This window comes from Phyllobates terribilis, unplaced genomic scaffold, assembly GCF_046119375.1.
Source record: "Phyllobates terribilis strain yellow unplaced genomic scaffold, ASM4611937v1 Scaffold_2__4_contigs__length_985480577, whole genome shotgun sequence".
Classification (NCBI taxonomy): Eukaryota; Metazoa; Chordata; class Amphibia; order Anura; family Dendrobatidae; genus Phyllobates; species Phyllobates terribilis.
Genome location: NW_027362762.1, coordinates 904,876,350 through 904,899,166, shown reverse-complemented (window position 1 = coordinate 904,899,166; position 22,817 = coordinate 904,876,350). Strand labels below are relative to the sequence as shown.

The 22,817-nt window shown below is 40.9% G+C and overlaps 1 protein-coding gene across 2 annotated transcripts in view; it reads left to right on the top strand.

Annotated features, from left to right (window-relative positions):
* Window positions 1–22,817, top strand: part of LOC141236267 (stomatin-like) — a 51,148-nt gene that overhangs the window by 5,809 nt on the left and 22,522 nt on the right. For both annotated transcript variants that reach the window (XM_073668238.1, XM_073668237.1), the window contains exons 2-5: window positions 11,283–11,407; window positions 13,644–13,741; window positions 14,240–14,309; window positions 19,510–19,592. In XM_073668238.1, coding sequence (XP_073524339.1) covers window positions 11,341–11,407; window positions 13,644–13,741; window positions 14,240–14,309; window positions 19,510–19,592 — 318 coding nt within the window. In that variant the 5' untranslated portion in view covers window positions 11,283–11,340. The remainder of the gene's footprint in view (window positions 1–11,282; window positions 11,408–13,643; window positions 13,742–14,239; window positions 14,310–19,509; window positions 19,593–22,817) is intronic.

Below are 22,817 nucleotides of genomic sequence, written 5' to 3'. Positions count from 1 at the left end.
ACGCTCCAGGCAGGATACTGGCCCCCATATAACTCTCCATGCAGGATACTGGCCCCCATATAACGCTCCAGGCAGGATACTGGCCCCCATATAACGCTCCATGCAGGATACTGGCCCCCATATAACGCTCCATACAGAATACTGGCTCCCATATAACGCTCCATACAGGATACTGGCCCCCATATAATGCTCCATACAGAATACTGGCCCCCATATAACGCTCCATACAGGATACTAGCCCCCATATAATGCTCCATACAGAATACTGGCCCCCATATAACGCTCCATACAGGATACTGGCTCCCATATAATGTTCCTTACAGAATACTGGCCCCCATAAAATGCTCTATACAGAATACTGGCCCCCATATAACGCTCCATATGGAATACTGGCCCCCATATAACACTCCATACGGAATACTGGCCCCCATATAACACTCCATACAGGATACTGGCCCCCATATTCCGCTCCATGCAGGATACTGGCCCCCATATAACGCTCCATGCAGGATACTGGCCCCCATATAACGCTCCATGCAGGCTGTTCCCCACACATAATGCCTCATGCAGGCTGTCCCCCCCCCCCACATAATGCCCCACGCAGGCTGTTCCCCCCACATTATGCCCCACACCGGCTGCTCCCCCCACATAATGCCCCATGCAGGCTGTTCCCCCCCATATAATGCCCCATGTAGGATGTCACCCCACCTTATAATGCCCCATGCAGGATGTCACCCCCCCTTATAATGCCCCATGCAGGATGTCACCCCCCCCTTATAATGCCCCATGCAGGATGTCACCCCCCCCTTATAATGCCCCATGCAGGATGTCACCCCCCCCTTATAATGCCCCATGCAGGATGTCACCCCCCCCTTATAATGCCCCATGCAGGATGTCACACATCCCCACCTCACCCCCCTCCCTTATATTGCCACAGGCCTCCATATAATAAAAAAAAAAAAATCAAATACTCACCTCACATCTCACCTGCTGCCGCTGCTCCGGACTCCAGCGTCGCCGGCCTCATCCCGCTCTGCGCTGTGACTGCTCAGGAGAGAGCACGGTGTAAAGACATCACCGCGCCCTCTGACCCGAGACGTCACAGTGCAGCAGCCGCGGAAGAGACCGGAGCTGCTGCGGAGGCACGGGGAGGGGTAAGTATTGTGCCGGGTGCCGGGGCCCTGAGCAAGCGGGGGGGAGCGGGCGCGGACAGTGACGCCGGCCCTGGTGTGCGGCTTGCGTTCCTGCTTCTAGGGGGGGGCAGCTGCCACACGGTGGGTACGCCCATGAGCATAAATACTGCGTTTTTGAACCGTTTCTTTTTTAAAGATTTCTATAGACACGCTGTGAAAAAGGTACAAAAAAATTGCATTTTTAAGTACAGAATTAAAGCTTTTGGCAATTTTCTCACATTGTATAAATACATTTTTTTCTGCGTTTAACTGTCCCAGCAAAGTGGATGTAATTTCATGTCTGCTGTGTGTTAGAAAGACTCTTCTGAACTGCATTATTTTAGTGTGTTTTTTTTTTTGTCTCTGAGGACCCTGGAAGAAGAAAAAAAAAAACGTAAAAAAATGCATCAAATAATGGGGAAAAACGCATAAAAAAATGCAGGAAAAATGCAATGAGCAGACACAGCATTTACACCAAGTGTGAACACAGCACAGAAATATTTTCTGTCTTTGATAGATAATGTTATGGACACATTTTCACAAAGCAACAGTAGATTCACGCTCTCGAATGTGGGCGACATTTATCTGGTTTGTAAAATGTAATAATGATGGAAAGCGACAGAATTCATCCTAAATACAAGTATATAACTATATTTCTGTATGACGTGTGATATATTACAGGGGAAAATCCTCGGTGCGGTTGATTGTTGCTTTCTGAAAGATGGCGGTGCTGGAGGCTTCCAAGTGCGATATCTAAATTTTCCATAATAACACCCCTTTTTCACACCCTGTTTCCAGCCCCCCTGAATGTGCATTTGCTTTCTGGGCCCCCTTTGTGTCTGCTGGCGCTCTGACTCTTCTACCCATTCTGTGAGCTCCCTGGTTCTGTGTTAAAATATCTTGGGTATGTTCTGTGTTTTACTACTAAATTCCTGCTGAAAGGGGTTATCCAATAATCACATAATATCCAGAAAATAGATGTATGATTAGTGGGGGTCTAACCGCTGGGACGGCCCCAGATCCCCGGGCAGTTGTGCTCATGTGTCGCCCTCACTGCAGTCATTATCAGTATGGCCACGTTCACACGTTCAGTATTTGGTTATTATTTCTAGCAACCCCATAGAGAATTAATTGAATCGTGGTTAGCGTCCATCCTGCGGCACCATTTTGTAAGGGGATAAAACTGCCCCATCAGTCCACTCAGACTTGTATAATCTTGATCCGATTGTCGGGTCAAACTAGGTAATGCAAGTCTATGGGTCTGTAAAAAAAAAAAAAGTCGGACGGCATTCAAATGCCATCCGAGAGCTGTCCGTTTTTCACGGACTGCTAGATAGAAAGAGATAGAGAAACTGTTTTGTTGTTGTTTCTCATCCAAGAAAAACTGATGAAACTTTGACCAAACTTTGATGGTAAAAACTGACATTGACCAAACTGATGAAAATCTGATGATAAAAACCATTCATGAAATTTGGACTGATTTTTCTTGTACTTGAAAAAAAACTGAAGTCTGAATGAAGCCTAATAGACATTTTGCATATGTCATGTGGGGGGGTGTATGTCCTACAAAACTGGCCCATAAAGCCCTATAGATGCCAAGAGTGTTCTCTGGGCAAGTGTACCAATGTTTATAACATGGGGGCCATGTGTGACCTACGGCACTGTATGGTATACAGCGGCAGACAGCCAGGTTGTATGTCCGGTACATACGTTGGCATACACTATAGCCATATAACATGATGTGAACATATTCTTGTTCATTTGTATCTGAACCCATGCTTGCAGCTCATCTTTGCAGATGGGCTTATTATTATACATACCAGGTCTCTGAGGGGGTTGATTCTCCGGAGTCTGGGTGTTGCCATTGTCACTTCAGTTTCTCTCACCAGTATTTTACTAATCTCGTGGCAATTACATAAGATATATTTCATTATGCTGCACCGTGCATGATAATTTCCTGCACAGCGGTACTGGTCTCTCCAGATCACTGTCAGTTTAGGGGTGTGTGCACACTCGGGCGAATACGTTTTTTTAAGCGAAACCAGCTTCAGCATTTTTTGCTGCATTTTTAAAACCCAATACGTAAAGCGTCCTACATCCGCGTTTTTGGGCTCCTCATAGACTTCTTTATTTAGTTTGCAGCGCCTTCCAAGCCAAATGAAGAATGGTCAGGTCACTTCTTTTGAAACATGAAGTCATTAAATGACGATCAAAAGACTGAACATATGATCAGCAAATAGTTTTTGACATAAAAATGCATATGGTCAATCTTAAACATGTTTAGGGCGCTTTTTCAGGTGGTTTCAGAGCGGACGTACCTGAAAGACACACAACTTCTTTCCAAGGCAAATTCCTCTCCGAAAATCCTCAAAAGAAAATGACTTTCTGTGAAGACCCGGGGTCTTCCATGGGCATAATACTACTCAGACAACACAGGGTGAGGGTAAAACAGTGTGGCAATATTTTATTGAACCACCAAACAGACAATAAACATAGAACAGTCACAGCAAGTACCCAAGATGGTGAAAAATTACTCAGTCTCACCCTTCCGCTGGCCCACCAGGAATAGAAGAGCTGCAATTTTGGGACTTTTAGTGCAAACTACTTCAACCAGTGACCCCCCGCTTTTGGCACTCACCCACAGAGAGGAGGTAGCGGTAAGCTTAGGAAGCCGACAGTCCGTCGAGGTTCAAGGCCAGGAGACCCGAGGGTCCCACCCTGGCTTCTCCAAGAGTTTTCATGGGGCCAGATGACTGGATGGTCCCAGTCTGGCTTCTCCGAACGTCTCCATGGGTTCCAGGCAACCAGAGGCTCGCACCTGGCAACGCCAATCAACATTTCCATGGGACCAGGTGACCTCATTGTCCCAACCTGGATTCCCCAAATGTATCCATGGGTTCTCTGATGGTCAATGGAGCAGATGTGTATCCTTCCAGCCAAGGCCGTGTACCCTTAGGCTGAATCCTGTAGAATCCAAATCTGTGTGTCTCTGGATGGAGCCATGCTACCAGACGACTGTCCTGAAGAGCCTCTCTGATCTTTGATTCTCCATGCAGCACTATAGAAATCCCTTTTTATATTTTTCTGAGGCTCAGTTCATCATTCACATGTCATAGGGGAAGGTGCAGGGCTCAGGTTTCATTTTTTGAGCATTTAATCAATTTACATAGTTTGTATTCCCCTGCTCTTTAAATCAACAACTAGCTGGCTTAGTACAATATGTAATTAGCATATTAACAAACATTATTGTTCCCAGACAAAGAGAAGTCAACATTAAGGTTTATACAAATACTAGTATGGCCTTCTTGACCAGCCAAAGAAAAATACATACATTCAAAAGTCAACACAAATACAATAGTGTATTTCTGTTGGCCTAACAAATCTAGACATCTGGCTAATAAAGATTAGAAGTTGTGTCGTCACACTTGTTATTTATATGTTCAGTCTTTTAAGCATCTTTTACCAGTTCAGGTTTCCAAAGTGGCCTAGCAGTTAAAAGACGTGAACTGACCTTTCTGGAGTTCTCCCTTCTGAAAACACTATATACTTTATAATAACATATTTGGGAATGGGAAGGCTCAAAAGACATCGGGCGTCTTTTTCAGTGTTTTGTAGAGATTCTGCTTGAAAAAACATAAAACCGTTAGCGATTTCTCTCCTCTTCAATTAAGTTAAAAATTACATGAAAATGGCAGTAAAAAAGATGTCCTATAAACCAGGGGAAAACGTTAGAAAAACCCCGCCGGTGGCCTGAAATGTAAAAAACAAAATGTTTAGGGAACCACCTAAAAACCTACACAAAAGGCATTTCAGGAAAATAAACGCCGGCGTTTCCTGAAGTATCTACTTCTTCAAAAAGTCTGCAGGTTCGCCCACCTCAAAAAGACATCTTGTGCACAGGTGTTTTCGGCTTTCATGAAAGTAGACTACAAACGCTTTAAGATACCTAAAATAATAAACAGAGCAGGAACTCGCTTTCTCATCGCCTTTACTAGGTTCTCTGTGTTTTGGCTGCAACGGTGAAGTCACTTTAACAGAGTGTATCACTGTTATAGCTAATCTGAAGTCACGTCGAAAGCGCACATCATTATGGTAGCCAATTACTAAGCTCAGCAGCTGTGCCACTGAGCTCAGTGATTGGCTGCAGTGGTGTTGCACGCTGTTGATATGAAGTCACTGATACCCGAGAAGCGGAGGGATGGCTGAGTATTTGCTTAGTGCGCTATGTCCGGAATTATTAGGCAAGTGAGTATTTTGAACATATCATGATTTTTATGTAGATATTCCAACATGTACAATGCTCAGAGACATGACCGCCACTGAACACTGAAGTGTAAACGTCAATACTAGGCCAAGAAATATCTGAGTGACTCTTGATGGGCCAGATGGATGGGCCGGCGGCTGGATCAGTAACCGGCACAGACCTCCGCCTCGACTTGGAAGCCAGCGCGGTGGACGTAGGTACTGCTACCGGCTGGTATTATTAAAAATGAGCTACTTGGACCTTTTCGGGTTGAAGATGGACTCAAAATCAACTCCCAAACCTACTTCCAGGTTTTAGAAGACACTTTCTTCAAGCGGCGATACAGAAAAAAGTCTCCATCTTTCAAGGAAACCATTTTCATGCAGGACAATGCTCCATCACAGCATCAATGTCTCACTGCTCGGCTGCCAGTAAAGGCCTTAAAGATGAAAGAATAATGATATGGCCCCTTCCACACCTGACCTAAACCCTACTGAGAACTTGTGGGCCCTTCTTGCATGTAAGATTTAGGGCTCGCTCAGACTGTGTCACAGAGAATGAAGAAGTTGGAAAAATTAAGTTCCCCATGTTCTCCGCACCTGTGCTGCGATTCTCTCATGCGAGAGAATTGGAGCACACTCAGGTGACACTCGGATCAAGCTTTAACAATTTAATTCTAGAGTGATTATCATAATTGGCCCGATTCTCTTGCAAGAGAGAATATACTATAAGGGAACGTAAAGCACAAACAGGGTCTTCTCCAATTAGGCAGGATTGGTAAACATATGAGATATGTTCAACTGATGTGGTTGTGTGTAACACAACCATTGTGCGGTGTCTGATATCAGCATCCACGATGAATCAGTGTGCTAGGATACCAGAAAGCGGATTTTCCAGTCAAAGAGCCGAGGACCAAGATTAGTTAAAAGTGGTTTACTGTCAACCCATTTTGAAGTCAACTGACTCCTTCAGGACGACCACATGTACCTTAGTTAAAAGTGGTTTATTGTCAACACATTTCAAAGTCAACTGACTTCAACCGTATGTGGTTGTTCTGAAGAAGGAGTCAGTCGACTTTGAAACGTGTTGACAGTAAACCACTTTTAACTAAGGTACATGTGATCGTCCTGAAGGAGTCAGTTGACTTCGAAATGCGTTGACAATAAACCACTTTTAACTAAGGTACACATGGTCGTCCTGAAGGAGTCAGTTGACTTCGAAACGCATTGACAATAAACCACCTTTAACTAAGGTACATGTGGTCGTCCTGAAGGAGTCAGTTGACTTTGAAACGTGTTGACAGTAAACCACTTTTAACTAATCTTGGTTCTTGGATCTTTGACTAGAAAATCAGCAGCACAGAGAAAATCTACTGTCCTGGTATCCTGGCAAGAGAGAATATACGGCAGTGTGAGTGGACCCTTACTGTGAGGGAAAACACTACATCCCTCTGAACAGTGTCTGGGGCTGTGTTTGGTGCGGGCTAAAAAGTTGATCGCCAACACATTAAGAAACTGCCAAACTCCATGGATGGAGCTGTTGACTGTTATTGAAGAGACTGGTAGCTATATTGGTTATTGATCTTTTTTATGCAAATGTCAGAAATGTATATTTGCATATTTTAAGTTTTCTGCACACTAATAGTTGCCCAAAAATTATGCAAAAGTAGATCTTCTATTCAGAAAGACAAAACCTCAATTTTACTTTCTTAAATTTTCAGGTTTATTTACTTTTTGGACTGACCAACAGCACTGTAGCTGTTCAATAATAAAATCAATCATCAAAAATACAAATTGCCTAATTGTGCATTCAGTGTATTTTAGAGCATTGGGGTCCACTTTCCAAAAAGTAGAAAACCTCTTTAAATATTACAAAAAAAAGGTGACTGTGAAACAGAAATGACAAATGAAGGCAAAAACTGCCGGCCATGACTTAGAATTTAAGGTTAACAGGTTTTAACACTTAAAAATTATACATTTAAAATGGAGAATAAATAAGAAAACGTGACGGTGTTTAGGTTGGGGCAGAATACATTTAGGTAGACAAAGGTGGAAGTTTTCAGCTGCAAGAGAAAATTCAAGACGTCCCTCTGGATGGACATAGAGAGAATAAACTGAAAGATAGTGCCTTAAAGAGAGGCTGAAATCTACAAAACATGTAATTAATAATAGAACATCATGAATATAAAAGCCAAGATAAAGACCATACAAATGGCAAATAGGAGCTGAGGCCATGTGCACATGAAGTTTTTTTTGTTAGGTGGTCAAAAATAACGAGTTTCCTAGTAGAAACTGCTTCAGGAGTGCGCTCCTTCTTTGGGGAGTTTTTGGAGCAGGTATTCATTTCTTGAGGCTCTGTGCATATGGAGTGTTTTTTTTCTGAGTTTTTATTCAGTTTCTGCTTCCAATACACCAAAAAAAAAAAAAAAAAGATCTCAAGACCCGATTTATCAAAAGTTTTTAAACCAGAATTCTGGCATAAAAAGCTTTTAAAAAGTTCTAAAAATTTTGGAACAACACGAGGCTGCACTAACATTTTGCAACTTTTAGCAGTCTCACACCACTTTCTCTCAGCTCCGACAAATGACTAGCTGCAGCGTTCCTTGCACCACCCAGTCCCAGCTGGATGCGCACACGGCGAGGTGCACACGGATGCACACACCACTTGTCAGACGCTCCTGATTCATTCAAAGACGTGCACCTCTTAATGAATTAGGAGTGTTGAACTCCAGCACATCCTCTCATCCAGACCGGCGTGAACAACGTTCCAAGTACATGCAATGTCTACATCTTCCCCCTTCAATAGTAGCAACTAGCTGATCGGTGAGGGTGTAGGACCCCCACCATTAAATATTGAAGACCAATCCTCTGTCGAATGTTTTGCTGAGGCAATTTCACCGGCGGCTTTTCATTCATCCTTGCGTCTTTACCCTATACTGTGGATTATAGAGAATGGGTGGATTCCACCTGAAAAAGATGTTGTGTGCACAGATCCTTAGTCTAAGTACCAACAATGAGTTTTTGCTGAGTTTTTGACTTTGCATATTTTCGATGCACAAAAGACGCAGTGTATTCTAGTTCCAGCAAAGTGGATGGGATTTATAGAAATCTTATGCCCACAGTGTTTTTTTTTTTTTTAACGCAGCATAAACTGACTCGCGGTGTTTTTTTGAAACTTGCAACATGTCAATTTCTCTTGCCATAAATATGACTTTTATTTGCAGTTTTCCCCGTAGACTTAAATGAGATATAGAAAATCCGCAGGTAAAAACATGCATATAATCAGGATCTGTGTGCTATTCGTGATTTTCATTGACCCATATACTTGTATTGGAACTTTTCATCCTTGATGCCAGGAAAAAATGGACATGTCTCCGAGATTTTTGTATGGACACGTGGTTTGCAATAATCAATCGCATGTGAACAGCCCCATAGACTATAATAGGTATGTGTTCTATCTGTGATAATCATGGATAGAACATGAAAACGGACGACTGACTGAGGCCCAACAAAGCAGTTTTATGTAAAACATGACCTACCAAACAGAGACAAAAGCCACAGCAGAGAATAGAAGATAAAAACACATGTAAAAAATGCAAAAACGCAAATAACCTAGTTTAGCTAATTAGTGTAGAGATGTACATAAAAAACATACAAAATACTCAAAATTAGACTTTGTGGAAAGTCATGTAATTAAAAAGGTTGTCCACTCCCGGGCAACCCTCTATTATTATGCCCAGGAAGTGGAAAAAAAAAAGATGCTCACATCTCGGACCAATGTCACTGCATCATGATCAACGATGTGTGCTCAATGATGTACTGCAGCCAATCAGTGTCTGCTCAATGATGTACTGCAGCCAATCAGTGGCCGCTCAATGATGTACTGCAGCCAATCAGTGTCTGCTCAATGATGTACTGCAGCCAATCAGTGGCCGCTCAATGATGTACTGCAGCCAATCAGTGGCCGCTCAATGATGTACTGCAGCCAATCAGTGGCCGCTCAATGATGTACTGCAGCCAATCAGTGGCCGCTCAGGGATGTACTGCAGCCAGTCCGTGGCTGATGATCAGCTGCAGCATTCACATTTTGTCTGAGGCAGGGGCAAATTTTACTTTTTTATTTGGTGCTTTCACAGTTTCTCAAAAGGTTGGTGGAGCTGGCCCTCACTAGTGTAAAAACACCAAAAGTAGCAACGTTTTTACTCAAGTAAGTTGAGTTGTGCAAAAAGTTTGATATTCTAACCAGTTTCATGCCAGAATTCTGGCAGCATAGAGAGAAAAGTGTTGGCACCTGCTTCATAGTCATTGAATTTCTGTTTTTCATTCAGTCCTATTGTTAAAAGAATAGGTCATCCTAAAGAACTCGCTGATAGCAGCGCGGTCCTGTAATAGGAGCCACCGGTGTAACAATTGAGTTCATGACATTTCTTCCCTCCTAAATTGGTATTGTTGAAAAGTGGAAGAAACTGCAATAACTCAGTCATGAAGTGGAGACCACGTGAAGTTGCAGAGAGAGGTTACCGAGTGCTGAGGAGCAGAGGGAAGAAAAGTTGCCAATGCACTGCACAAAAACTGTGCTCCAGATGGCATGGGTTTACAAAGCCAATCAGCAATGCCAGATTGAGTGGCACACTACTGGACTCTGGAGGAAACGTGTTCTCTGCATTGACGGATCACACTTCTCTATCTGGCATCTGATGGATGAGACTGGGTTTGGCGAATGCGAGGAGAGCATCACCTGTCTGACACCATTCTGACAACTGTAAAGGAGGGATAATGCGATGGACTTGTTTTTCAGGGGTTGGTCTTTAAAAAACATTTTGGACAATTATATACTTCCAACTTTGTGGGAACAGTTTGGGGAAGGCCCTTTTTAGTTACCTCCTTGACTGTGCCCCAGTGCACAATCCAAAGTCCATAAAGGTATGGTTGAGGGAGTTTGGTGTGGAAGAAATTGACCGGCGACACAGAGCCCGGACCTTTTATATCATTGAACACCTTTGGGATAAACTAGACCAGAGATTGTGAGCCTGGCCCTTTTCTCCATCAATATTTAACCTCACAAATGATCTTCTGGATGAAAGGGCAAAAAGTACCACAGATACCTCAAAAATCTTGAAGAAACATTCCCGGAAGAGTGTAAGCTGTTGCAGCTGAAACGAAGGGACCTCCTCCATATTAATGTCTATGGAATTAGAATGGGATGTCAAAAAGTTATTTTGGGAGTAATGGGCAAGTGTCCCAATATTTTTGTCCATCTACTGTATTTTCCATTAACTAGCTCCATCAGACAGCTACTACTCCATGGGCGCAACCCAAGAGCCACTGCACCAAAGGCCAGATCTATGTATAGGGGTGAAACGGTACTCCTGGATTCTGCTAGATGGAATGACATGGGAGAACTCTGTCCATTGAAACCCATTTTTGAGTTGATAGATTCACGACAAGATTACAGTTGATCACTGGGAGTCAGAGTCGTGCCCCTGTAAACAACATATCATTGGGGGGCTTTTCTATTTTTTTTATCAACTATCGCCTGTGCTAAAGCACTGTGCAAGCCTACTAATATCTTCTGCAGGGTGAATCCTGTAACCCAATTCCCGGTGACTTGTCCTAGTTCATCATTGTGGGTGATCCTGTTGCTGTACAATATATCATTGTGAAGGTTTATATTACAAAGACTGTAAAGGACATGGAAATGATATCTTAGTTACCACTTATTGTTTACAGCTATGGTCCATGTTCCGTACAGAACGGCTCATCCCTTCACTTGCAAGTCCACAAAATATGACTTGTCTGTGGCTTTTGAAGATCACGTCTGTGTGAAGGTTCACTGATGTCAGTCCTGTTTTTTACTTGCATGTACAGTGAGGCAAGACCCCATACTCTGATATGTGTTCAGACGCATAACAAAGTACAGCCAGACATGGAGACCAATGACCAGGAGAAGCCAGGAAGATCTGTGGACAAGCAGAATGCAGAACTGGACCCCGGTAAGATGAGTATTTTTGGGACGTATTCATTATTATAAAGTCACTGTTATGTAGAAAACAATTTATTTTGGGACAAAGGAGTTCTGTAAAATTCATGGGAACTGAGTACATTCTACTAAACGCATTTTTCAAAATGCGTTTTGCATGTCCATCCAATTAACTGTCAGTTTTTTTTATATTTTAATTTTACGTCTCTATTCTAATGACTATTTTTGGTTAAACAGTATACTGTATGTCCCTAGTTTTCACTAAAGCGCACCTGTCAGCAGGTTACACTGATTAAAATGATACCTTGGTTGATGAAATCCATCCTGTGGTTCTTGTGTAAGCTTTATTTTCATTCCTGAGATAATGATATGCCAGTGCTCCAGGGCAGGCCTGTGGGGGGGGGGACGCTCTATCTTATGCTCTGCTTATGTATTCCACTGTATGGCTTCTGACAGGTCACTGATCGTTCACTGACCTGCCTCCTATTTTAAATACTGCCTGTGTAATTGTGGCAGAAATCTAGAAATTTACATGTAACAAAATGGCGCCCGTGCGTGTGCAGTGGCATCTATCGCTTACCGATAGATGCTACTGTGCAGGCTCCGCTAGCGGTGGAAAAAGAAATTGACTGCAGCAATATGGCGCCACCGGCCGCGCTTGCGCAGTAGCATCTCTTGGCAAACAAGAGATGCCACTGCGCATGCGCGGGAGGCGAGGGCCATTTTGCTGCATGTAAATTTCTAGATTTCTACCACAATTACACAGGCAGTATTTAAAATAGGAGGCAGGTCAGTGAACGATCAGTGACCTGTCAGAAGCCATACATAGGAATACTTAATGAGAGCACCAGATAAAGCCCTCCCCCAAAGCCCCACCCTGGAGCACGATCATATCATTATCCCGGGAATGAAAATAAAGATTACACAAGAACCACGGGACGGATTTCATCAACCAAGGTATCATGCTAGTCAGTGTAATGGCTTCCACCTGACACTGCATATAATTTACTAAGCACAATCCTGCTTACAGGTGCGCTTTAAATAAATGTTTATTAACCAGTGTAATCACAAAGTGATGTCACAGTACTTACATAAGGCACACAGTGATGTCACAGTACAAAGATAATAAATAGTGATGTCACAGTACAATCATAATGCACACAGTGATGTCACAGTACAAGGATAAAAAATCTAGTGATGTCACAGTAGAGCAGTACAGTCACAAGGCACACAGTGATGTCACAGTGCAAGGGATACAAAATCTAGTTATGTCACAGTACAGTCATAAGGTGCACAGTGATATCTCAGTACAGGGATAATAAACACAGTGATGTCACAGTACTTGTGTAAGGCACACAGCGATATCACAATACTTATATAAGGCACACAATGATGTCACAGTACTTATATAAGGCACATGATGATGTCACTGTATTTATAGGCACACAATGATGTGACTACTTATATAGGGCACACAGCGATGTGACAGTACTTATATAGGGCACACAGTGATGTCACAGTACTTATATAGGGCACACAGTCATTTCACAGTACTTATATAAGGCACACAATGATGTCACAGTACTTATATAAGGCACACGATGATGTCACAGTTTTTATAGGCACACAATAATGTGACAGTACTTATATAGGGCACACAGTGATGTCACAGTACTTATATAGGGGAACAGTGATGTCACAGTACTTATATAGGGCACACAATGATGTCATAGTACTTATATAGGGCACACAGTGATGTCACAGTACTTATATAAGGCACACAGTGATGTCATAGTACATAGTACAGTAACGTCGCATTAACCATCACGACCAGGTGATTTTCAGTTTTTTTTTTTTTCTTTTTTTGCAATTTTATTCTTTTCTCTGCTACTTCTAAAAGTCGTAACTTTTTTATTTTTCCATCCACATAGTTGTGTGAGGGCTTGTTTTTTTTTCAGAACGAATTGTTGTTTTAAATTACACCATTTATTTTACCATACCATGTACTAGAAAACTAAAAAAAAAATCCAAGTGCGGTGAAATTACAACAAAAAACTAAATTACGCAATTGTTTTCTGGGTTTTGTTTTTGTGGTGTTCATTATGTGGTTACAATCACCTGCCAATATGATTCTCCAGGGCAGTAGGATTGCGGCGATGCTAAACATATAGTTTTTTTTTATTTAAGCAGTGAATGAAAAAAGCTAAAGAAAAAGCTTTCAGAAATTGACTTTCTATTTTCTGTCTTAGGAAAGAAAGGCATAGGCTGCTGCGGATTCCTGCTGATCTTTTTTTCCTTTTTGTTGGTTCTTTTTACTTTTCCCATTTCGTTGTGGTCTTGCATCAAGGTAAGTGTCATTATGAACTGTTGTTAATCGCCTAAAGAGAATTCTTATTTTCATATTAACGAGGCTCACTTTCACATGGGTCATTTCCACAGCAGATCTCCCACACATCCTATCAGTGTTCACACACGTCAGGGTTTAAATATGCAGTGATAGTTCATTTGCACTGTAGATTTTCTCTGCAGGGTGTGAATGAGGTTTTATGAAATGTTATTCACAATTCTTCTACTGTATTATACAGTCGATTTCCCATATCAAAATCTGCATTGGAAAATAATCCACTATTCATTTTTCATCATCCACCATCCTGTGCTCTAAATCGAGGTGGATCCTTTTGCTGGACCCTCTTGCTTGGTGGACCCATATCCGTAGGTACATGGCATTATTTTCATGCTTCATATACAGAATAAGGCCAACAGTAAATCACTGCTTGTAGAGTTCTTATTTAATGAGTAACTTGATACACGCTTTAAAGATTAATAAGACATTTTCTCTTTGTAGATTGTTCAGGAATATGAGCGAGCAGTCATTTTCCGGTTAGGGAGAGTTAGATCTGGAGCTAAAGGACCAGGTATGTAGCTGCACATTGGAGCCATTACATCAGATATTCTATAATGGAAGTTTTAATTATAAGTGAATATGTGAACTTACTGGTCAAAGAAAATGGAGGACAGAAAAAAAAGCCAAGGCCGGCCGCACATAGGAACATAGCATTGCCATCTGGTTGTCTCTGAATGACTGTCCATGTAGTGGGGCCCGATTCATTATTTGCTTCTTTTTTTTTTAATTCACTTCACTTTTCATTTCTTGTTGATAATACAACAATGTTATATAAACTTATATAAGTGGATGGTTCTATCTTTTTAATTTTAAGAATCCCACATGTTGGTCAAAAATGATTTAGTTTTTCTAATCAGTGCCCTAAGAGCTCCAGGGATTAAGTCTTGTCAATGTTATATTCGTTGATTTTTTTGCGCCAAATTCTTTAAAATGGCTCCTGTGGTCCATAAATTTTGTGCAAAAGAAAAAGTTGCAAAAATGGTTTAAAACACAAAAATAAAGGGCATTTTTAAACACAAAAAGTTGCACGTCCCACAGAAAATGCTACAATGGGGAACATTTGCTCCAAAGTTTACAATTTTGTTAACAGTTGCAATTGATGAATCAGTTGAAAATAACATACCGTGCCCACAATGGTGGGCATTTTAAAAAAAAAATATAGGCGAACACATGCAAAATAGTATTTACAAAAAGTACAGATTAAAAGAAGAATACGATTCAAATGAAAAAACCAAGAACAAGACAAAAAATGAAAGTGCAAATGCAATAATGATTCGGCCCTTTGTGTCCACCAGAGCAGAACCCGTTGGAGGGTATGTTTACATTGCATCTTTTTCAGGCGGATTCTGGCTGGAACCCATGTGAAAAAGTGCTGAAAATAGAATGAACAGATGCACAGCAATGTCAAAGCGACTTGCTGTGCACATGTTCTGTGTTTTTGAGCTCCGTTTAACTGCTTCAGGCTTCAAAGCCTTAAAGTGGCAGAAAGAAGGGCCCTTTTCATTCTTCTAGCAACTTCCGCTTGGAAACCGTCTTATATGAGAAAAAAAATGTCAGCAAAACCACCGCAAAAATAATGGAAAAGATGTCAAAGCTTCTTCCTATAGCATAAATCATGCTGGTATGCCGGTGTCTAAAAGGGACTTGTGCACATACCTTTACAAAGAATCATTTTTTTGTGAACACCCTAACAGATGAACAAGCATAGTCATAGATGGACAACCTCTTGTAGGTTTTGTAGCAGCAGCAATTGTCTGCACAGCTTTTTCTCTAGTGACCTCTCAGACAGTACAGGCATTGACTGCAGTTTTGGTCTCTTGGGTTTTGGCCATCGTGTACATTATTTTACAGAGAAAAATAGCGCCTCATGCTGTTCTGTTTTTTTTTTCCAGCATTTCCAGTGAAACCTGTGATAAAGGTTCCCAGGAGCCTCTGACCGGATGTGAAACCTGCCATAATTTGCTACTAAAATAAATTTGCATTTGCACAGAAATTTAGTGACTTTTTGCCCTGGTCCCAGTCCTTTTTTCGTGACAATAGATGGGGATTAACAAAATGGTGTAGTCCTCTGCAATGTAACTAATTTTCTGCAATTTATGCCAGAAAACTGGAGCATCGTGCTTCCGTGGTTTTACTCAGAACGGGCAGGTGAAACGTCGTCTTGGTAAAATCCACCCTTGGTGTTTGGGCTCCCACCTCCCCGCACATAGCACCAATGTAATCAACAACACAACACCTGGATGTAGACATCTCTCAGGTGTCCTCACTATTTAACATGATATTCTCACGAGATCCCGAATGGTAATTACCTGTAATGTGATCCGCGCCTGACTCCTCTCTAACAAAAGCTTCATAACCTCACAAGTGTTGGATTCTTCTAAGGCTACGTTCACATGACCGTATAAAAAATTGTCACAGTTTCATCCAGGAAACTTGGATGATTCTTTCCTCTCTTGTAATCCATATACAATCCGTTTTTATACAATACACCTGGAACCCGCCTGAAAAAGCACTAAAAAACGTAAAAGAGGAATGAACATAGGCACTTGCTGTCTTTCATACCTTCTTTTAACCGCTTCAGTCTTCGAAAACAGTGAAGTCCATTCGTCTGGCGCCTTTCACATGGAAGACACCACTTTGTTATACAAGTATGTAGAACATGAAAAAAAAAAAAAAAGACTCCGGCAGCCCCAGCAAAAGATGTTCAAAAAGAGAGTTGCCATAAAACACCACCAGTATCTTCCTATAGTGAAAACTATGCTGGTACGCCGATGTCTAAAAAACACCATGTGCACGTACCATTAGAGTTCCTGGTGCTGATGGGCTCTCTAGTTACTAATTCGTTAAGTAGACTCCTATTGCGCAGAAATATAAAGATCGGTAAAGTTCTGGAATCCATACACTTTCACTTCTGAAAAAAATAAATTAAATGCACTTTACCACATACACAGTGTTTTTAGCAGGTCCAGATATCCTCCTGGATTCTCCTTCATCACCACACTTGCCTTGCTGATGTACAGATGTAAATCAGTACCGGCGCCATTAGGGCATGTGCACGGGGCATGTTATAGATACCTACATATCTGCATAGTTATTTCTGAAGAGTCTTCTTTGTTGTTCTTTCTGTCATTTTTTTTAATTCCATATATAAGTTAGTGGTGGCTTGGAAGCCACCTGAGGAATGGTCAGGTCTCTGCTTTCAAAGCCTGAAGGCATCTGAAAAATTCTCCATGTCCAAATACCCACACTTTATTTTCATGGTGTCTTTGGCATCGATAATCTCAAAAGAATAATTGAACACAAGGCAGACAGGTCAGATACACTTATCCAGAATGGAAGGTTATTATTATACTCACATTCTAGATTTGATAAGAAATATAAAATCACTTAGAAAGAACCAGATGGCACACCAGCTTCACCCTGGGTTTCTCCTGACTGCTTCTTTCATAAACCTCTTCAGGAAATCACGGCATTTTTTTTCTACCTGGACGCATTTCTGCTAACATTTTGTTAACACTTTATTTGGCATTTTCTTTGAATGTTTTTATGAGCATTTTGGGGACATTTTTAAGCATTTTTTGGCCGATGTTTTTTGACATCCATAAAGACAATTAAGCAATGAATAAGACGTGGGGTAAAGCAGACAGCTGGAGGCTAATATTATCAGGCTGAGAAGGTCCCTGGTTATTGGGCCCTTCTCAGCCTAAAAATACTAACCCGCAGCCGCGCCAGGAGTGGAGCATCACATTAGATGTTCCAATTCTGGAGCTTTGCCTGGCTCTTCCCGATTGCCCTGGTGCGGTGGCAATCGGGGTAATGGGGTTTGGGGTTAATGTCAGCTGTGAATTGTCTCAAATTACAGCTGACATCAAGCCCTGGTGCTAGTAATGGAGAGGTGTGTGTCAGACACCCCCATAACTAACCCACTAATGAAAAAAAAACACACACAAAAATACTTTATTTAAATAAACACTCAGTCACCACAACTCAGAGCCGCCGGGTCTGATGCCGAGCAGCGTGGCCCAGCAGTGGCTGTTTGTAAAGACTATGGAGCCTCAGAATGACTTAGACTATGGATTCGGGTGGACTACATCGGACCGGCATGGGATTTTTTTTAATAAAGTGAATCAGGAAATGTATCGGGAAGTGTTTATTTAAATAAAGTATTTTTTGGTGTGTTGGTTTTTTTTTTTTGATTGCTGGTTTAGTAATAGGGATGTCTGATAGACACCTCTCCATTGCTAACATCAGAGCTTGATGTCAGTTGTGTTTTTTGACGATTCACAGCTGACATCAACCCCAAGCCCCATTACCTCGATTCCCAATGCACCAGGGCATCGGGAAAAGCCAAGGTGAAGCGCTAGAATTGGAGCATCTCATGTGATACTACACTTCTGAGGCTGCTGCAGGCTTCTATTGTTAGGCTGGGAAGGGATCAATAACCAGGGACCTTCCCAGCCTGATGATATCCGCTCACAGCTGTCTGCTTTACTTTTGCTGGTTACCAAAAATAAGGGATACCCCACTTCCTTTTTTTAATTATTTATTTATTAGGTTAAACAAGGCTAAAACATTTTTTTTATTTATTTGGTTAATACATGTACTGTAAGCTACACACAAGACACTAATTATTTATCGCTGGGATATCTATCTATCTATCTATCTCCATCTTTGCACATCTTTAACACCTAAAAATCTTTAATTTCTATTCTGCATTCTATTCCGGTGCGTGTCACACGGACAGTACGCGGATGACACACCTATGTCATCCGTTGCACGTGTGCAGTTCATATTGTCTTCCGTGCTGCCGTAAAAAAATGGACATGTCTAAATGTGCGCAGTCCTATATATCATAACGGGTGTGCGTGTATACGTTTCTCCAGTACGTGTGAAAATGGACTCCACACGTACCGGAAACTTCCTTTTTTTTTGGTGATTGTTGCTGTTCTCAAAAATGTCAGCATGCTCTAGGTTTTGCGGTTTTCTGATACTTTTTGGTGTTTTTCTCCTATAGAAATACATTTGTTTTGGGTTTTTTTTTGTTTTCTTAACAAAAATGTAATGTGTTAATGTGATTTGCTGTTTTTTTGTCTTTTTTTGCATCTTTAAAAAAAGAAAAATCTTGAAATCTCATGACCATTGAATCACTTAACTTGTAATGTTTAAAACATACACACACACAAAAGTCACCAAAAAGAAATCCAGACACAAATTTTTTTAGCATTGCCCTTATGAAAATTTTGTGGCGTAGAAAAAAGGGGTCACAAATGGTGGCGCATGCTATATTTATGCCATAAACTGTGTTTTTGGTTTTTTCCTGACCCTCACTCACCTTGGCCTCAGCAGTAGGGGCAATGCCTGCACCGCCTGATGAATCTATTAAAATTTTCTCCAGAAAGTAGTGGCATAGTTTTGATTTTCTGGCACATGCACTGTAATAGATGCTTCTTCCAATAAATTAGGCGCATCTCACTCCAATATGTGAAAAAAATAACAATAATAAGTATTTAATATATATGTTATATATATATATATTATATATATGTTTATATATTTATTAATTAATCATTAAAAAAATGATTTATTTTAAAAAAGTTGCATCAAAATGCAGGAAAACACATGCACATTTTTTTTTAATTTGTTTTTACATGCACATTTATTTTTTACAATATTTCGCTCTATGTAAAACTTATTTTCTTCACTCTCCAAAGGAATTTTCTGGATTCTCCCTTGCACAGATGATTTCTGCAGACTCGACTTAAGAACGGTGTCATTTGCCGTCCCTCCCCAAGAAGTAAGAATTAATTATACGTTCTAGTGCAATTAAATGGCAGTGAGAACGGCATAAACAGGGATCTCTTTTTATTGCAGGAGAGTGACCTAGATTTTCCTATCGAATTATGCAATATTGTGCCACATTTATATAAGATGTCATTTAGCTGATAGAAAAGAAGTAATCACGAGGAGAACATGCAGAGGATAGAGGCGAGACATGATGCATGTACCAAATAGCACTGCCAGTCTATGCTAAATAGTCAGTCCTCTGACTGCCATCTAGTGGTCATGTAACAAAATGCAACTAAATATTTCATCTCCAGAAATGTTGTGTTCTCTACTGGCCTTGTACCTCCTGATGGCGGTGATGTTGACTGTCGCTGTGTGATAGTAACATAAGGACCATATGAGTATCCCGCCTCTGCATATACATGAGAATACACCTATTAACTGATAGCAAGCAGAGAGTTTAAAAATTATGCAGAATTAAAACACAAAGTACAATATACAATCATTAAGCTTTATGTGTAACTGTGTTACCATGACTATCATTTATGGCATCCATAATGGATATTTGTAGTTTTTGCCATAAATATGTTAGTCCCCTTCACACATTCGCTTAAAAAAAATGTATGCATGAGATGGTCCATTTTCACTATCCGTGTGGTTTTCTGCTGGCCATGCGTGTGTATGCATCTACCATCCGTGTGTACGTATGTACCATCCGTGTGCGTCTGTCTGAGATGTACCAGAATAAATAGCATTCAAAAAATGACGGATGATGATAGATACTTGACTCCAGTTTCCTCCCTTTCGTTCCTCATTTCTTTTGTTGTGCATTTCCTGTTTTGGAGACATATTGCTTTAAGTTTCCGGTCTTGACGATTTGATGTCTTCCTTGGTCTACCAGTATGTTTGCCTTTAACAACCTTCCCATGTTGTTTGTATTTGGTCCAGATTTTAGACACAGCTGACTGTGAAAAACCAACATCTTTTGCAACATTGCGTGATGATTTACCTTCTTTTAAGAGTTTGATAATCCTTTCCTTTGTTTCAATTGACATCTCTCATGTTGGAGCCATGATTCATGTCAGTCCACTTGGTGCAACAGCTCTCCAAGGTGTGATCACTCCTTTTTAGATGCAAACTAACGAGCAGATCTAATTTGATGCAGGTGTTAGTTTTGGAAATGAAAATTTACAGGGTGATTCCATAATTTTTTTCCTCAGAATTGAGTGATTCCATAATTTTTTACCTCTGCTTGGTCTGAAAAAAATTACCCTTACTGAGTACCACATTTTTAATCTTGATTTCTTCTAGTGTTTCTTAAAGCCCTAAAGTTGCCATTTGAAATGACTTTAGTTTTGTGCCATGTCTGTGATCTGCTTTTTTTCAACAACATTAAACAACTGAATGAACATCCTCCGAGCCCGGTGATTCCATAATTTTTGCCAGGGGTTGTAGTAGTGGAGAGGGACACTCCCATTACTAACCCAGTGAGAAAAAAGAAAAACACACACAAAAAAATACTGTTTTGAAGTAAACACTCCCCAACACTTTCCCTGGTTCACCACTTTATAAAAAAAAGAAAAACAAATCTCACGCAGATCCGCCTTAGTCCATGGAATCCGAAGTAATCCAGCGAATCCAACAAAGTCCACAAATGGAAACCTGAAAAGAAAAAAACACATATACACACAGATAAATAAAAAAAAGCACTTTCCCTCGTTCACCACTCTATTAAAAAAAGAAAATCTCCAGCAGGTCCGACGTAGTCAAGCGAATCTGACGTGCAAAGTCTGTGGAGCCTTGTTCTGATGCTCCCTAGGCTTTGCAAACAACCACTTCTGGGTCCTGCTCTGCTGTGCGTGACTCGGGGACAGTGAAGAGCGGTAACGTTACTGATGTCACTGCTCTTCAGAGTCGCCGGGTCTTGCACAGTGCTTCTGGACCCGGAAGTGGTTGTTTAGAACGTCCATGTATTGACCCTTGTCATCCGTGCGTCCGGAAAAAAACTGGCATGTCTCCGTATGGACATGTGAAGGTCAACATTGGTTTTAATGGGTTCGTGGGGAAACAGATGCCACACGTACCAGAGAGTACAATATACAGCCGCACGCGCAGGAGTTTTTTTTTTAAATGCTTTTGCTTTTTATTTTACAAGATGGTTCACCACAGTGATAGAAACAACAAATGATAGGTAGAGTGACTTTCATAAGCGACTCTCAAACGTTTCGACCCGAGCCTGGGTCTTTTTCAAAATCGCTAAAAATAAAATAAACATAGTAAATGTGCTATACAAAAATACAATCAAAATCATAGAAAATATGATACATATTATCAGGGGTATATAATAGGACAAAATACAATATAATTCCCAGTTTATTTCTAAGCGGAAGTCGAAGGCAAATAGTTCCAAGGTAGGTCATTCAAGTGACGTATCAGCTATAACAGGTAATTAAAAGACCAGGAAATCAAAGTTAGGACATACGTAGAACTCGTTATCATGGTGAAATGTATAGTGTACACAATAGAGCCAAATATATGCATATAGGAAAGGGGGATTGTATCATAGATAAGATGAGCAGGGAGATAGGGTAAGAAACAGTAAGGGAAGAGAGAGGGGGAGAGGGTATCTACATAAAAATTCTGACCAAAAATAGTTGGTTATCACTTATATGTTCCGGATAATCCGATATTTCATGCAGGGATTATACGGAACATACAGTATAACAGTATGTAAAATAAAAAACTAACACATTTAAAAAAAACTACTGCGAGTGCGGCTGTATATTGTACGCCTGAGTATTTGGTAATCGTTCCAGTCCGGCCAGCACCGCTATCTTCATTCAGTGCGCATCTTTACTACAACTTCCACGTACCAGAGACACGGACATGTGAAGGGGGCCCCAATGCTGGGAAATGCTCTTCGGAACACATGTAAGAGAGTTGATAATCTGCATGCTTAATGCCCTTCTTGGGGTATATACACACAGTGTCTTTTAGACGCCAGCGTACCCAAATAGTTGTTGAAGCAGAAGACGCTTCAGTTAAAATGCTTAAAAGTCTTCCTTTTTTTTACTACTTTTATGTCTCTTTTTGCGTTTTTTTTTTAAATTTGGGAAGGTTCGATTCTGGATCCGCTTCAAAGAAACAAAACTCCTAATATGAACAGCAAAGTGGATTTCCCCTAGAAATGAATTAAATGCATTTTCCAAGGGTTTTTGAAGTAGTGTTTGGTGAG